The 17,547-nt window shown below is 48.5% G+C and overlaps 1 protein-coding gene and 1 long non-coding RNA gene across 20 annotated transcripts in view; one reads left to right on the top strand and one right to left on the bottom strand.

Moving 5' to 3' along the window:
* The window catches only part of LOC309613723 (uncharacterized protein), a 25,393-nt gene extending 17,152 nt beyond the window's left edge, over nt 1-8,241 (top strand). For 11 of the 14 annotated variants that reach the window (XM_082360946.1, XM_082360941.1, XM_082360940.1 and 8 more), the window contains 3 exons: nt 1,200-1,326; nt 1,613-1,708; nt 3,812-8,241. In XM_082360946.1, coding sequence (XP_082217072.1) covers nt 1,200-1,326; nt 1,613-1,708; nt 3,812-4,908 — 1,320 coding nt within the window. In that variant the 3' untranslated portion in view covers nt 4,909-8,241. Of the gene's footprint in view, nt 1-860; nt 1,327-1,612; nt 1,709-3,811 lie in introns of those variants that run through there. The other 3 variants (XM_082360952.1, XM_082360945.1, XM_082360939.1) reach the window with 3 other exon arrangements.
* The window catches only part of LOC309613726, a 22,274-nt gene continuing 12,813 nt past the window's right edge, over nt 8,087-17,547 (bottom strand). For 4 of the 6 annotated variants that reach the window (XR_014235857.1, XR_014235858.1, XR_014235860.1 and 1 more), the window contains 4 exons: nt 14,581-14,822; nt 9,470-13,936; nt 8,556-8,641; nt 8,087-8,172 (listed from right to left, as the gene is read on the bottom strand). This is a non-coding gene — a long non-coding RNA (uncharacterized lncRNA). The remainder of the gene's footprint in view (nt 8,173-8,555; nt 8,642-9,469; nt 13,937-14,580; nt 14,823-17,547) is intronic. The other 2 variants (XR_014235862.1, XR_014235859.1) reach the window with 2 other exon arrangements.

Below are 17,547 nucleotides of genomic sequence, written 5' to 3'. Positions count from 1 at the left end.
ATTTATATATATATATTATACTCAGTATAAATTAAAATTGTAATTTTGGTCCTTAATTCATTCAGAGAGAGAGAAGAGGAGGGTGAAAGGGAAGGGGAGCCAAGCCCTGTTCTGTGTACGTGGAATCCTTCCTCTGCTTTCCTGTTGTTGCCACCTTAATTTTGACCATATCACATGTTGATGATTATAATTGTACCCGAACTTTATTTTTTTATTATTATTTTTTTGGCTGCACCATGTGACTTGCAGGATCTTAGTTCCCCAACCCGTGCCCCCTGCAGTGGAAACACAGACTCCTAACCACTGGGCTGCCAGGGAATTCCCTATAATTGTACCCGAATTTTATTCATTCTCTCCCTCCCAGTGATTCCCACCTCAGTGATGCAGTGATCTTCCACATCAGTTTGTCTTTGGTAGCTCCCCTTCTTAAATACTGTGATGGAGTCCCCATTGCATGTATGAAAAACCCTTTGTTTGTCCTATGATCTGACCTCTCTCTCTCTCTCACACACACACACTTACACACACACACACACACACACACACACACACACACATATCCCCCTTATACTCTATACTGTCATTCCCGACTGTCATATATTTGCAGTTCCTACCAGATTTTCCTTGCCTTTGCTCAGGCCATGCCTCTTGATAGGAATATCCTTCCAACATCAGAACACAATTTATTTTTCATGATTCTGCTCACATGTGACCTCCAATGAACCTTGACATCAGGATGTTGACTTTGACTGCTGTCTTCTTTGTGTCTGTTCTGTACTTAAATGTACTTCCATCATAGCCTTCAGTGTATTGTTACCACACAGCAGTCTCTTACATTCATCTCACTCCACCAGACTACAAATGCCCTAGAACAGAAGCAATGTGGCATTGAGCTTTCAACCTCAAGCACCATGCAGAACACCAGTGACATACCTGGTCTTCCGTAGATGCTTGTTCACTGAATGGATGGATGGATGGATGAATGGATGAACAGAGATCCAGAAGTGAGATATTTTCTAATGATCTTTTTTTTTCTCTCCCACAAAATGTCGTACAAAGTTAGGGGCATGCTAAGCTTCCTATATAACTTAACATGGGGAAACCTGACCTCCGAAGGTGGTAAGATCCATCTCCTCTACACCTTTGCCATAATACTCTGTGCTGAGCACTCTAGATTAATCAGGAGTGTGCTGTTCCAGGGGTCGTTATCATTCAGAGACGTGGCTGTGGGCTTCACCCGTAAGGAGTGGCAGCAGCTGGACCCTACACAGAGGACCCTGTACCGGGATGTGATGCTGGAGAACTACAGCCACCTGGTCTCCGTGGGTGAGGAAGGCTTCCTGTTTCCCCCCTGCCCGCCGCTTATGTCTGAGCTCCTTTCTTTTCTCAGTCACGTAAGACCCTGTTAAGTACTAAAAATGTTTGGCCTTGGGTTTCAACCATCAGTAAGTCTTGTTCTCATCTCACCTGGATTATTTGTGAATTTTCCTCCCAAGTGAAATAGCTATTCTTTGGCTGAGATCTAAATGTTCATTAGGCAGCCTGAGCCTTCTGCTTCCTTGGATGGCCCAGGTGGCTCAGCATAAATCTTGTAACTATTTCTTATGAACAGGCTGTCAAGTCACCAAACCAGCTGTGATCTCCAGGTTGGAGCAGGGGCAAGAACCGTGGATGAAGGAGGAAGAGATCCTCAGATGGAGCTTTCCAGGTGAGAGAGAACCAGGCTGGAGGGGGACAATGGACATGAGATTCCAGGAGGTCACAAAGCAGAACCTCAGATTTTTTTTGTTTCACACATCTGTGTTAAAAGCCTTGGATCTTTGCAAGCAGCTATGGACATCTGACCCAAGACCTTGAAATGCCCAAATGATTCCTGCTACCTGCATACCTCACACATCACTGTATGGTTACTCTCCTTTCCCTGGATTTTAGAGAAAGACATATTCTTTTAAAGTTTATCCATTCATTCTATTCCGCTGCCCCCTTCTAAGACCTTGCTTTCTCAGTCTTTCTCTAGAATCTTCAGGCTTACGCTTGTCCCCATGGTTATAAAACAGGCTTTCTCATGCTTTCAGGGGTTCATAGATTTGTCCTATTTTAAAATAACTGTTATTTTGTGCCACTCATTTTTATTTTAGTTGTCTTTTCTTTCAATGCCTTAAAAACTTATTTTCTACCTTTTATATGACTTTAAATTCATCTTCTTTCAAGACCATGTAACATGTCCCCATTTTGTCTGATACGTTATAACTGAAGCTTTTCCCCCATCTCAGTGTGATCCCACGGGGAGCTGAGCCTTTGTTTTATTCATCTTTATTTCTGCAGGACACACATAGTATATATTGACTAACCCCCTCTACTGTCTAGGACAAGGATCCTTTATCAAGCATTTGTTCAGGGCAGTTGTTATTAATCAGGGGTGTACACCAGACTCACTGGGGGAGCTTTAAAAATGCCCCCTGGCTGGGTCCCAACCCAGAAAATCCTGCTGGGGAAGATCAGTAGGCATTGATCTTGTCTCTTAGGAATTCAGCACTGGGGCTCAGGGAACATAAATATTTCTAAACACAGGAGTTCCATGGTTCCACTGGGTATTAGTGCCCAAGGTGAAATAGCGGGGTATTTATGGCTTAAAATGTAAGTAAAGAAAAAGCAAATAAAGATCTAAGCATAGGATGAAGAATCCAACAGTTAAGATTCTCCAAGTAGATTCCACAGTGCTGTGGAAACCAACTTGCCCAAGGAATGTCAGTATGGGTTTAGTGGAGGGGCTGATCTGCAGGCATATGGGAAGGGGACACGTAGGGTTGTGTTGTCGGCCAGATTTGGTTTTAAGGAACCAAATGAAGAAAACGGTCATCTGAGCAATCAGAGCACAACAGGGAATCTTCCCGGGGCAAGGATGGCTTGCATTCGGGTCGACGGTACTTATCTTGTGTCCATATACTGGACATCGTAAAGACCACGTAGATCCATGTGAGAATAAATCGCTGCAGAATGGACCTCTGACTCTAGGAGAATTCCTTTAACAGTTAAAGAACTTGATGCTTTGAGAAAATTAATTTGATATACAGAATGGAGGGGAAGTTAAGGTGGGAAGGGCACAGGAAGTGCAGGTGAGAGAAAAGCCTATTTGCAACCTAGGAATAAAGTGAGGGGAACTCACACTTCGTTCAGCCCGAGTCCTTTGCTCATATTTCCTAAACACCCTTCTCCCTAGAGTCCCCTGAAAACTCTGGTCTGTCTTTAGTCTTCGTTCATAATTCCTAAATACGCTTATCTCCTGATGGGACCTCCTTATTATGTCTTCCCCTTACCTAGGGATGCTAGAGCTAGTACCGGCCTGTGATGGCCAATGGTGGCAGAATCCTCTGGCTCTGCATTCTGTAATGTCATCTTGAAATTGGTCACATTGGGGAATGCTTTCACCATAGAGATTGCTAATTGGTAAAGATCGGGGTTTCTTTTCCTCTTGGTGACCTGGTTCATCAGCACATCAATGCCTTGAGTCCACTATCCTCTAGTTTTTCTCTTGTGTGTGTTTTCACCTTCTTCCCAATTTAATGTGTGGACTTGATAACAGCAGAGCTTACATATATTCACCGTCAGGGTTTTATCTGTTTCCATTTCTCATTTTTTTTTCTTTTCAGAAGCCAAGGGAGTAGGATTATGATTATGATTATTTAATCTGGGCAATCAGGTTTGAAACCACAAAGTTAATCCTCCTTCCAAACATTTCTGAAATAGTTTAGTTCTACGATGTGATCCTGGAAAGATAACACGTTTGTGTCCTTATTTATTATTTCCCTAGAAGTTTTGCAAGTTGATACCCAAGTAGATAGACAACGGGAACACCAAGACAAACTTTTGAAGCAAGTTGCACTCCTAGACAAGAAAAAATTGACCCCAGAAGGGCACAACGCATGTAACACAGTTGAAAAAAACACCTGTCCGAACACAAACGTTGTTTCTTCAGGACAACAGGTCCCTAAGTGCGAGTCGTGTGGAGCAGCCTTGCCGGGTAATGCAGGCGTTACTCCTAACGCGTACCTTGCAAGAAGGAGATTTGAATATGATGCACAGGGGAACTTATTTCTCTATTCTAAGCTGGAAACTCCACATTCTGGGGCACACCCACGTGAATGTAACCAATGTAGAAATGCTTTAAGCCGTGACCAATCCCTTAATGCTGATCAGAGAACCGACAGTAACGAGAAACCCCACAAATGTACCAAATGTGGGAAAGGCTTCTCCCATAAATCAGAACTCATCACCCATCAGAGAGTCCACAGGGATGAGAAGTCCTCTGGATGCAACGACCAGGGGGATGGCGTGAGGGAGGAGAAGGTTTGCCTCAGCAAAAAACGTCCGGGAAATCACACAGACGAGAAACCCGGTGGAAACGGCAAATGTGGTAAAAAGATCTCCCCAGAAACAAGCCTCTCCATACCCGAGGCCATTCTGGCTGGAGAGAAGCCTTATAAGTGTTCAGACTGTGAGAAAATCTTCTCCCACAAGTCACGTCTCATTGAACACCACAGATCCCACACAGGAGAGAAACCCTACGGCTGCGAAGAATGTGGGAAATCTTTCTCCCGGAAGTCATGCCTCATTATCCACTACAGAATCCACACAGGAGAGAAGCCCTATGGCTGCAGCCAGTGTGGGAAAGCCTTCTTCCAGAAGTCACACCTCATCCTTCACCAGAGGACTCACACCGGAGAGAAACCCTACGAGTGCAGCGAATGTGGGAAGGCTTTCTCCCAAAACTCCTGCCTCATCATACACAAGAGAACCCATATGGGCAAGAAGCCCTATGAATGCTCTGACTGTGGGAAAACGTTCTCCCAGAAGGCGAACCTCATCAGACACCACAGAATTCACACCAGGGAGAAACTGTACGGATAAAGTGACAGAGAAGGTTTTCATCAGGAATTCCCAACACATCTAGGAATGAAAACCCTGTGGATTTTGTGAACGTGGAAAATCCTTCAGCAAGAAGTCCAATGCCACTGTGGGCAGACCTTTCTACCAATTTGGAGAACTAGGAAATGCTTATTCTCTTAAAACTAAGGATAGAAGGCTAATGATGCTCTAGAGGGATCTATTTTTATAGGATAAACTTAACTATGAAGTGTATCTGTGTCTACATTAACTGTGGCTATTGAGCTCTAAGTGAATAATTTAAACCATTAAGACAACAGATTGAATAAGCCACAGAACAATCCCAGGGGTATGTGGGGACTATGTTCCTGGAGATGCTACATAAACAGAATTTTATTTTACTTATTTTTGAACTGCATTTGTAGTTGAACATAATTGTGAACTTGTAGACACAGATACCATAATATGTAGGATGACATCTATCAAGAGTTTCCACACTAAATTACACCCTTTTGTCTTTAATATACGTTATAACTGGGATTTACTACTCAACCGGAAGTCCATACACCGTACCACATACCATTTGGTTTTTTGTTTGCCGGCAAGTATTACAGAGTCCCCCTGGATCTGGAAACCAGCAATTTCATGACATCCCCTGATCTCTCTCCATCAACTAGTTTATAAGTCATGTTAAATGAGTAAGGTTGGGACTCCCTTTTCTGGCAGTATAGTGGACCACCTAAAGTGAAAAACGTTCCACTGTAAACCACTTGAAATGATGGACAATAACAGGTAACATTCTTTTAAATGCATAATTCAGCTTGCAAGAAAATCAGTGAGGTTTCCAGGTGCCAGTTCCAGAGGGAACTGAAAAGTGTGTGAGTTGATGCTGTAAGCTGCCCTGTAGGTTTGTTTACCCAGAAGCTTGGGTGTTAAAAGCTATAGGCAGAAGGCTTGGCACTGAAATACCTCATAAATTGAGAAGTTTCAAAAGCCTGTACATACAGGGAAAGGATGGACCAGAGAAAAACCTGCTCATTTGCTCAGGAAGCTTGCCTGTCTCTCCCTGGGCTCTAGTAGGGAAGGAATTTACCCTGACGATTCACAAGCCATGACCTGCACCTCTTATGAGTTAGAATTGTGAATTTGCCCTATTCATATCCCGGTTGAAAAACTGAACAATTAACATAGAAATTTGTCCTGGTCTTTGAAACAACTTTACAGAAGCAAACACAAACTATTCTTGGAGGAAGACACCCTCAACCTGTGTTTCTCAGGGTTCTGACATACAAACCCAAGATGAGTTCATAATCCAGAATAATAAAATGTGAAGAACGTCAACAGACATTTTAACAAAATAAAAACCTCAAGCCTTTTAAGGTGATAGAAAAATCTGAAATTCTATAAAAATGACTGTCTTGAAAAATGATGAAAAACAAAAAATCAAAACTGCATGAAAGCAAAGACACAAAGAAAGATAACTGGCTTATTTGGAAAAAGAACCACATAGGGTGTCTAGAAATGAAAAATATAGTCACTGAAATTTAAAACTCAATGTTAAAATATTCTACATGTCAAACAGTAGATTATACTCAGCTGAAGAAAATGGGAACAGGAAGGCAGAGCTATAAGCCAATTCACAGAATTCAGTATATAGAGAGGTGGAAAATGTGAAAGAATGGGGGAAGAGACATAAAAATGAGAAGAGCAGGGACTTCCCTGGCGTCCAGCGGTTAAGACTCCAAGCTTCCACTGCAGGGGGCATGGGTTCGATCCCTGGTCAGGGAACTAAGATCCCGCACGCTGCAAAGCACGGCCAAAAAAAACCCCAGAAAAAAAACAAACAAAAAAAAAAGAGAGAGAGAGAGAGAGAAGAGCAAACAGGAGCTCCTGAAAAACAAAATGAAAAAACGGAAGAAAAGTAAATATTCAAAGATATATTGGCTCAGATTTAACAAAAGATGTGCATTAACATGCATATGTGTGTGCAATATATATGTATATATATATGCATATATAGACATGCAATATATGCCTAGCTGAATCACTAAAAATAAGTTCACATCTAGATGTACTCGATGTATATCCATCCAGAGTTTAGCCCGTCAGAGTTTAGCTAAGCTGCTCTCTAGTGTTGCTGCCTCGTCATCCATCGTGTTTGGTCAGATGGCTGCAGGGACCTTAAGCTGACACTAGCCCCTTGTGCAAGGACATGCCCTATAGCAGCCGCTCGGCCACAAGCAGATGTAAGTCCCTGGTGTGACTGTCCCGCAGCCCTTGTGATCAGTAGCTCACCTGCCTCCCAGTGCCTGTAAGCTTTACGCGCCCCTTAGCCAGGACCCCCGTGAGCTTACCAAAACCCTGCTCTTTGGGTTTGGATTGACCGATCTGGTCCTAACCTAGAAACCCCAGAGCACTCCCCCCGTGGACCCTAATAAAGGGATGTGTGCCAAGTCCAGTCCCTGTCTGCACTCCGCCTTGACCTCCCCTGGGGCCCCTCCAGGCATGCTGTGTGCTTGGTCCAGGCCCTGTGAGTAATAAACTTGCCTATTTCGATTTCTCCGTGGTCTGTAGCTGAACCCACTCATCGTCCTGCACCCTGTGCTCCACTTAACAAGTGTTAATTTCACAAAGTCTTCACAGATGGGAACAGGATGGTAGAATCTTGCAATTGGCTGGTGGAGAAAGGCCTTTGGCTGGCCAACGGGCTGTGGAAGTTGCCACCCCGCGGAGGGTGAACTCCCCCAGTGGGTGTTAGACTTTGGGTGTATTTCCCCACTCCAGGCACAGACCCAGCTGCCGACTGTTAGGCGACTTGGCCACGGTTTCCGAAAGGTCCTGTCGGGGCAGGTGAGGGCTGAGATGCACCCTGCCACGAGCACGCAGCCACCACCGACTCACCAAAGCGCTGGTTCTAGGCTCCGAGGTCCCAGCTCCGGTGATCCTGCTGCCTCTGCGCTGGTGGGGGTGAGCCCGATCCTAGTGAGGCTGACTGGGACACCCTGAGGGGAAGCAGCCGCCTATGAGTCCGGCTGCCTGGGATTCCACTGCAGACCTTTATGGTAACATCCCCAAGGCCAAGTCAGTTGTCAGGGTGGCAGGTAATAGAGAATTAGAAGCTGAAACTTGAAACTGTATTGCATCTTTGAAAGTTGCTGAGTGAGTGAATCTTGAAAGTTCTCATCACAAGAAAATAAAATTTGGCAATTACATGAAGTGATGTTCACTACAGTCGTCACGGTGATCATTTTGCAATGTACACAAATCGCAAATCATTGTGTTGTACACCTGAAACCAATATGATGTTATGTGTCAATTATCTCTCAATAAATAAATAAATTGAAACTTGAAACTTGATGCGTCTCAAGACTCAAAGTATTTTGAAAGACTTTGTACAGCAGGAGGGAGAGAAAAGGGGCTAGTCAGCCGTTGAAAAGTGTCTAAACCTGGCCCGGAGCTGCTACTCCCCACCACAGAATTCGGCCAAAGACCCAAAATGCCACGCCATGCGGGATTTTAGTTCCCCGACCAGGGATCGAACCCGTGCCCCCTGCAGTGGAAGCGTGGAGTCCTAACCACTGCCAGGGAATTCCCTGCATAACCTTTTAAAAGAACCTGGGGATGGAGGGCCACCATCAGCAGATGCAGGCTGGGCCTCTACCCTGACTTACCTCAACGCCAAAGCAGCTGCAGCCACCTGTGCTCAGCAACCTGACAGCTCCCACCAAGGCTCCCCACCAGGTTGTCAGGAGATGCGCTGGAACAAATCAACCACAGATACCAGGCCTGTTAGACTGCCAGCCCTAAGTGTCTCTTGAGTGAGGACTTCCTCATAGCTGTAGGATTTGGGGAGGAATTGACGGGGGGCTTCCTGTGTGCCTCAGGGCACCGGCCTCAGGGAGAAGCAGAAGGTAAGAACGAAGACAGCACAGACAGATGGACAGAGACCCCCTTTCACGAGATTTCTTTGTTTTTTTTTTTGTCTCTTCCTCCTGTCTTTCTTTTTTAAATTGAAGTATAGTTGGTTTACAATGTTGTGTTAGTTTCATGTGTATAGCAAAGTGATTCAGTTATACTTACGAATCTATCCTTTTTCAGATTCTTTTCCCTTATAGGTTATTATAAAATATTGAGTATAGGGACTTCCCTGGTGGTGCAGTGGTTAAGAGTCCGCCTGTCAATGCAGGGGACACGGGTTCAAGCTCTGGACCAGGAAGATCCCACGTGCCGCGGAGCAACTAAGCCCGCATACCTAGAGAAAGACTGCACGCAGCAACAGAGACCCAACGCAGCCAAAAATAAATTTAAAAAAAATTGAGAATAGTTCCTTGTGCTATACAGTAGGTCCTTGTTGGTTGCCTATTTTATATATAGTAGTGTGTATCTGTTAATCCCAAACTCCTAATTTATCCCTCCCTCACTTTCCCCGTTGGTAACCCTAAATTTGTTTTCTATAATCTAGAGATCATCATACTAAGTGAAGTAAGCCAGACAGAGAAAGACAAATACCATATGATATCGCTTCTATGTGGAATCTAAAAAAATAATGCAAGTGAACTTATCTGCAAAACAGAAACAGACTCACGAGATTTCTGAGGCAGCTGATAGTCATTCTGGTGTCCCACGTTGCCTGCACAGATCAATTCTCCCCAGCCTTCGAATCAGTTTTCATAGACGTGCGATTTCTCCAGCCAGGAGGTTAGGTAGGCAGTATTTACCGGCACGGTTCCTGGCTCTAAGACTTCTAGTTCCTGACCGACCCTTCAGGAGGCATTTTTAGGAAAAGTTCCCTCTCACGGAATCTGGGACCCTGGCCTTGGGGGTACAAGCAGAGCTATCAAGTTTTCCGAATGCAGTTTATTATGTCAAGACACAAACGCGTTGCTTCTAAGGCTCCCTGCATTGGAAAGTTGGGTCCAAGCTGCCCAGCTGGGGTTTTCACAGCCAGCTCTGATGCTCTAAGACCCCAAAGAGGAGTCAGTCTTAGAGATTCTTGTCCTTGGCAGGACTCGAGAGCTATGTCCCTGCCCTACAGCCAGTGTGTGCGACCCCAAAAGAACTCAGAGCTTGTCTATGGCTTATTCCTCCAACAAACATTTATTAAGAACTGCCAGGGTCATGGATCTTAAAATATAAGAACAGGATCTGCAATCTGGCTTTATGGGGCTCACAGCCTAATTGTGAGTGGGGAAGTGGGGAAGTGGGGGAGTGGGGGAGTGGGGGAGTGGGTAGGTGATTGGGAAGTGAAGCAGATGCTAAAATTACATTTTAGAGTGACAACTGTTGTAACTGAGAGGAGGAAGGAAAGGGTGCAGTTTCAGTCTGTTTGGGCTACTACAACAGAATACCATAGAGCTGGAGGCTTATAAACAACAGAAATGTATCTCTCACAGTTCTGGAGGCTGGAAGTCCAAGATCAAGGTGCCGGCAGCTTCAGTGTGGTGACAACTTGCTTCCGGGCTCGTAGACAGCTGCTTTCTTGTTGGGTCCTCACAGGGCAGAAGGGGCAAGGGAGCTCTTCCGGGCCTCTTTCACAAGGGCACTAATTCCATTCAGGAGGGCTCCACCTTCATGACCTAATCACTTCTAGAGACCCCACCCCCTAATAACAAACTAATAATGGGGATTAGATTTCAACATGTGAATTTGGGAGGGGACACCTTCAGCCTACAGCAGGTACAGTATCTAGACTGATCACTGAATAATACAAGGGATTTTCATAAGTGGAAACAGTGTACCAGGGGCAAAAAGCAGCATGAGTGAAGGCATGATGATTTGAAGGCTTGTCTTTGTGAATAGCTGGAACCAGCCACAGTTCATTTCACATACAACAAACTACACGGATCTTAAGGATGCATCTCCGTGTAGTACATACATACACCCATGTAACCACCACCCAAGTCAAGATATAGAACGTTTCCAGTACCCAGGCAACCTCCCTGTACCCTCTGCCAATTCAAGCCCTTCCCCCAGTTAACCACTATGATGACATCAACCACCACAGATGAGTTTGTCATTGGCCTTTGTTTCAATGGAAGCATCCAGAAGTGTTCTTTGTGTCTTGCTTCTTACACTCAGTATTACGTCTGGGTGGTCCTTATTTTTTTGCCAGTAGCAGTAGTTCATTCTTTTTCATTGCTGTGTAGTATTCCATTGCACGAATATGCCACAAGCTGTTTGTATCTATTCTATGTTCATGAACGTTTGGATAATTTCCAGTTTTTGTCTATTATAAACAGTGCTGCCATAGACCCCTTACTCACTCCTCTTCAATAGAGTCTGTGTGGCTACGATTCAGAGCGGTGGTTCTCAACCAGGGGTGATTCTGTCCCCAGGGGATGTTTGGCAATGTCTGGTGACACTTTTGATCATCACAACTTGGATGGGGGAGTGGTGTGTGCTACTGGCATCTCCTGGGTGGAGACAAGGGGTGCAGCTAAGCACCCTACAATGCACAGGACAATCCCCCCCGCCACCAGAGTGAACTCTCCAGCTCAAAATGTCAATAGAGGAACTTCCCTGTGGTCCAGTGGTTAAGACTTCACCTTCCAGTGCAGGGGGTGTGGGTTCGATCCCTGGTCGGGGAGCTAAGATCCCACATAGCTCATGGCCAAAAAACCAAAAACATAAAACAGAAGCAATACTGTAACAAATTCAATAAAGACTTTAAAAATGGTCCACATCAAAAAAAAAAAAAAGTCAATAGGAGCAAAGAACCAGGCTGGAGCCTGATTTTGGAGTCCTTGTCTGCTGCACCCAGGTTGTGTCCAGTAGGCTTCGGGGAGTCACAGATGGTTCTGGAATGTGAGGTTTCCATCCGGGGGTGGTGGAGCGCTTTCAGAACAGACTCCACCTGGCATCCAGCATTCAGTGGCGTCAGCCTGGTGGACGGCGCCTGGTGTCCTGGGGCCGACCACCCGCTGCAGTGCCCCCTGCACGTCCCGGTTCTGCAGCGTGTAGATGGCCGGGTAGAGCAGGGGCGTGAGGTTGATGTAGATGAATGAGACCAGGCTGTCCTCCTCCAGGGAGTGGCTGCTCAGGGGCCTGGCGTACATGGCCGTGGCGCAGCCGTCGTGGAGCATGGCCAGGCCACCGTGAGATGGGACGCCACCGTGTTGAAGGCCTTGCGGCGGCCCGCGGCCCCAGCAACCCCCCAGGATGACCAGCAGCACCCTGGCGTAGGAGAGGGGATCAGCCCAGAGGCAGCACCGGCAGCAGCAGGCAGGCCGCCAGCAGGACGCGCTCCTGCAGGTCCCGGTTCCCGGAGGCCAACACCAACACAGCCGGGAGGTCGCAGAAGACGTGGTGGACTAAGCCCCCATGGCGGAAGGGCAGCTGGAAGATGGCTGTGGTGAGGCCCAAGGCCAGGAGAGAGCCCCCGACGCAGCAGGCGGCGAGAAGGCACCAGCAGAGCCCTGCAGTTGTGAGCCGAGGGCGGCCCAGGGCCATGGCCGCCAGCAGCAGGCAGCCGGACCCACAGAGGCCCATCTGGGCGGCCCCCAGGCGGCAGGAGGAGGCCGGCCAGCGCGCGCGCAGTCAGCACCGGCGTGTAGGCCGCCTCCTCGGCAGACAGGGCCCCCAGGAAGAAGTACGTGGTGGGTGCAGGGCGGCGTCCACCACAGCCAGGCCCTGGATCAGCAGGTGTCCTGCCAGCGTGGCCAAACAGAGTGGCAGGAGGAGGGCGAAGGGCAGCACCCGGGGCCCCAGGGGCCGCCCGGAGAAGCCCAGGATTACAAACTCCTGTGGGGCGGTTCAGCTTGACGTGGGCCAGTGGCTCGTGTCGGGGCCTGGCGGAGGATGGACGCGCAGCCTGGAGAGGAGCGTCAGGGCCTCTGCCCCGCGTTGGCCCGGAACCCTGCGCCCAGCCTTCCCTGGCCCACCCGTAGCTTCCCCTCCCGCCACCCTCCCCAGGGCTTCAGCGCTTTCTCCCCAGTCCAGTATTTTCTACCCCTCATCTCCTGCAGCCCAACATCTGCCAGGAACTGAGATGTTCGGAGCCACTGCCCACCCTCCCTTCCAGCCTCCTGCGCCTCGTGCATTCCAGGGACCCAGGTGTCTCCGTCACGCCTGTCCACCGCCCTGAAGTTCTGGCCAGCCTCACACCGGCCGCACCAAGGAGCCCGGCCTCCCGGGTTCCAGCCTGTAGTGATGACAACGGTGGGGTGGGGTGGGGGCTCAACCCCAGAAGAGGGCTGAAGGGGTCCCCATTTCTGCTGGCCGACCCTGAGTAGCACTAGCGTCTCCGGCTCACAGAGGCTCCGCCTTCTTCCCCTGCACTTGGCACCCCTGGGGGAGACCACAGCTCCCAGCTCTTCGCAGATAGACTCGTGTGCTCCTCTTCTACCTACTCCGGCCTTTGTTTTCTCTCGTATTTATTTTCCATTTCTTCCTCTGGGCTGGATTCGGGACAAACCCATGGTACTCCGGGGCCTGTGCCTCTTGGGCTCAGTTACAGGGAAAAAAATGACCAGGGAAGATGGTCCCCCCCCCTCCACGTTATGCTGAGCCGCCAGCCACCTTCCTGAATGACAGCATCCTCTTCCGTGACTTCAGCCCTACATCTCTCTCACGGCCCACTCCCTTCTCTTAGCTGCATTTCCACCGACACTTCCAATCCAACCAGTTCTGAACTAAATGCATTCTTTCCACCCCAAACTTCCCCTCCTTCTGTGGGAGGAGCTTGCCGAGTGCCAAAATTGGAAACCAGGAAGGCATGGCAGGTGAGTTCCCTCTCCTGCTCCTTCAAGTACAACAGAGTACAACAGGCTGGGCACACCTACAGCCTCCAAAGGCTCGTTTCGCCCATGACTCCTGCTTTCTCTTTCCTGAATGACCGCAGCAGATCCTACCTGGCCCTCCTGCTCCCAGCTGCTTCCGTCTAACCGCTTTTTCATACCACCAACAGGAACAACCCTTCTAAAGGATGGATACCAATTCTTTGCTTAACTCTCCCTTCCTTACCTTCAGACTTAAGTCCAAAGTCCTCAGCACAGCTCGATGCCCAGCTTCACATCCTGCTCGTCGGATCCCCTGGAGTTCCGGTATTATCTACCTAAAAAAATGGGAAGTTCTGTTTCTCCTCCAAGGCGGAACTTACAAGCCACATCCCGGGTAAAGACTCCTGTCCCCCAGGCAGGCTTCGTGTCATCCTCTCATTCCCCGGTTATTATGGCAACACCACTAAATTCAGCCTCCTGGAACCAAAGATCTGAGTCGCACTTGTTGTTCACGGAATGACCGTAAGTGAAGGAGTTGCTCAATCCTCATTTCTCCCACATATATGCCTCCTCTCAGTGTCCCTATTATGCCCCTAACCTGGGTTTCTGGCCCTGGAACCTCAGAGGCCCCGCCCCTTCACAACAGCCAGTTGCCCCAACTTCTGTGGGCTCCTCCCCTAAAATGCTCCTGGGCATTTAAAATCCACGTTGCCGTCAATCTCAGATGGGGTACATGCAGTCAATCATCTTCAGGGTCAATGCCCCCCCAAAAACACCCTACTAGAATCATGTTCATCTCCCCATCCAGCCATCAAAGGTCAATTGTCCTGCCATCCCCTTAATTCACTCAACAAGAGACACATTCTTCTCTCCGTACACTCTGATCCTGAAAATGTCACTCCTTCGAAAGCTAATTCAAGCTGACCTTTCCTAAGGAGCCCTATCCGGCTGGGGCCAATCACTGCTTCAAGGCACTTACACGCATAACAACATAGCGGACATCCATCGACACACGTCAAACTGCCAGATCAGGCTGATGCTGATGCTGATGTGGACATTCCAGCATCCCTTGAGCTGCCCCTTCATAGTTAACCGATGGTTCCTCTCCTCCTGCGCTGAGGTCATGTTATAGAATATGCACCAATAGCCGCTGCGCTGTGAACCATGAAACCCTTGACCATCCACTAGCCGGTCACGAGGCACCACTGCCTGTTTCCTTATCTGTAACATAAGAGAGTTGGACCAGATGACCTTGAAAGTTTTTCCAGTTCTGATATTTTATGATTCTATCAAAAGCTGTGTTTGTGCTTATGCTTTTACTCCCAAGCTAAACCATTTTCAAAGGATATTTTGATGTTTTAGGAGTCCATAAGGAAGCTGCAAGAGGTCAGTTTAATTTAGAATCAGTAAAGGAAACAGCAGATGTCGATTTATGGATCTTAGAAGGGCCTTAGGCCAGTGCACATATCAACACAGCCCTTTCCAGCTACACCTGTGGGTTTGTGCGTCTATTTTCACACACGTGCGCAGTGCATTTTTGGATGTGTTCTGTCTCATCATTCAATTTTGGGGGGCAGTGCTCAGATAATAGGCATGTTGGGGGGCTGAGTAAGAAGGTTTGGTTTCCGGTCCTGTCTGTGATACTGCCCGAGTCACCTCTTTTCTCTGTGGCTCCCGAAAGCACCCCAAGATACAACGGTCTAGTTCCTCTGTCCTCTTGCAGCCAGGATGGCTCAGGGGCACACACCGGCTTTCCCGTCTCAGCTCTCACTGGCCAGCGGAGAGAGCTTGGAGAGTTTTTAACCTTTGACAGCATCAGCAGCCTCCCCGACCCCAGAGGATGGTTTTAATGATGGAGAGAAATAATGTGGGGCAGGTGTCTGGCCCAGCACCCCCTGCTATAGGAGGTGTTACTGAATGAAAAATACCAAAATATCAAGACATGCTTAGTCCTTTCACTTGTTTCCTGCTGCCTGTGTATTTGGTACATTCTGCCCTGGATGGAGAGTCACCTGGAGAGATCAAATAAGCAGTGGAGCGAGGAGAGGCCATGTGTGGACCAGCGCGGCAGCACTCGCCATAGGTCAGCAGCACCTCTCCTGTCTGCTCTGATTCCAAGACCCAGAACGCCGGCAAGCTGGCACCTGTGCCTCTCTTCCCCAGCCCCTCGCCCCGGCTCTCCCACCACCGGCTCCTGTAAAGCGGTCCAGAGACGCTGCCTCTGCCTCTCGCTCTTCACCGGCACTGCCCCACAGGCCTCCACACCATTCCCTCTACACACCGATGGGAACCAGGGAACAGCATCGAAACCACCACCACTGCGGGGCCGCTATCACTGCTATTTGTCGAGTCCTCACGAGGGGCAGGCGTGTCCCCAGTGCTCTGCACGCACAGTATTATTTAATCTTTGCGATCCCACTATGGAGCTGTAGGCGTCATCATCACGGTTAATTTACAGGTGAGGAAGCCAAGACTTGGAGAGACTGACCCGCGGAAGGCGTCACCCAGCATCCCCCTGAATCAGGGTTTGTCCCCAGGTCTGGCTGGTTCCAAAGTCTGTGCTCTTAAGTGAGGGAGCCCGCTCTTCTCTGGGTCTCTCTCACCTGTCGGTCCCCCCCACCCCCAAATGAGGGGAAACAGAAAGGGACTGAAGAGAGAGGAAGCAGCAGACTCAGAGGCAAAGAGGCAGGAACAGAATGAGACACACGACCAGAAACGGGAAGGGCCGCACCTGCTGAGGCGGCAGATGGGTTGGCGGTGAAGACACCTGTTGCTCGGCAGCGTCCCCAGCCCAGGTGGTTCACCAGGCTCTGGGCTGACAGACAGACAGACAGACAGACAGACAGAAAGAGAGGGAAAGAAGGAGAGAGACAGAGATAGAGACAGGCACACAGAGAGAGAAAGAGAGAGAGAGGGAGGGATGGAGAGAGACAGAGACAGACAGAGAGACAGAAAGAAAGAGAGGGAAAGAAGGAGAGAGACAGAGATAGAGACAGACACACAGAGAGAGAGAAACAGAGAGAGAGAGAGGGAGGGATGGAGAGAGACAGAGACAGACAGAGAGAGACAGAAAGAAAGAGAGGGAAAGAAGGAGAGAGACAGAGATAGAGACAGGCACACAGAGAGAGAGAAACAGAGAGAGAGAGAGGGAGGGATGGAGAGAGACAGAGACAGACAGAGAGAGACAAAGACAGACAGACAGAGAGGGAAAGAAGGAGAGAGACAGAGATAGAGACAGGCACACACAGAGAGAGAAACAGAGAGAGAGAGAGGGAGGGATGGAGAGAGACAGAGACAGACAGAGAGACAGAAAGAAAGAGAGGGAAAGAAGGAGAGAGACAGAGACAGACACAGACACACACAGAGAGAGAAACAGAGAGAGAGAGAGGGAGGGATGGAGAGAGACAGAGACAGACAGAGAGAGACAGAAAGAAAGAGAGGGAAAGAAGGAGAGAGACAGAGATAGAGACAGGCACACACAGAGAGAGAAACAGAGAGAGAGAGAGGGAGGGATGGAGAGAGACAGAGACAGACAGAGAGAGACAGAAAGAAAGAGAGGGAAAGAAGGAGAGAGACAGAGATAGAGACAGGCACACAGAGAGAGAGAAACAGAGAGAGAGAGAGGGAGGGATGGAGAGAGACAGAGACAGACAGAGAGAGACAAAGACAGACAGACAGAAAGAGAGGGAAAGAAGGAGAGAGACAGAGATAGAGACAGGCACACACAGAGAGAGAAACAGAGAGAGAGAGAGGGAGGGATGGAGAGAGACAGAGACAGACAGAGAGAGACAGAAAGAAAGAGAGGGAAAGAAGGAGAGAGACAGAGATAGAGACAGGCACACACAGAGAGAGAAACAGAGAGAGAGAGAGGGAGGGATGGAGAGAGACAGACAGAGAGAGACAGAAAGAAAGAGAGGGAAAGAAGGAGAGAGACAGAGATAGAGAC

This window comes from Balaenoptera borealis (assembly GCF_965194805.1).
Source record: "Balaenoptera borealis genome assembly, chromosome: 16".
Classification (NCBI taxonomy): Eukaryota; Metazoa; Chordata; class Mammalia; order Artiodactyla; family Balaenopteridae; genus Balaenoptera; species Balaenoptera borealis.
Note: the sequence above shows the minus strand (reverse complement) of the source record. Positions and strands in the feature narration are given on the sequence as shown.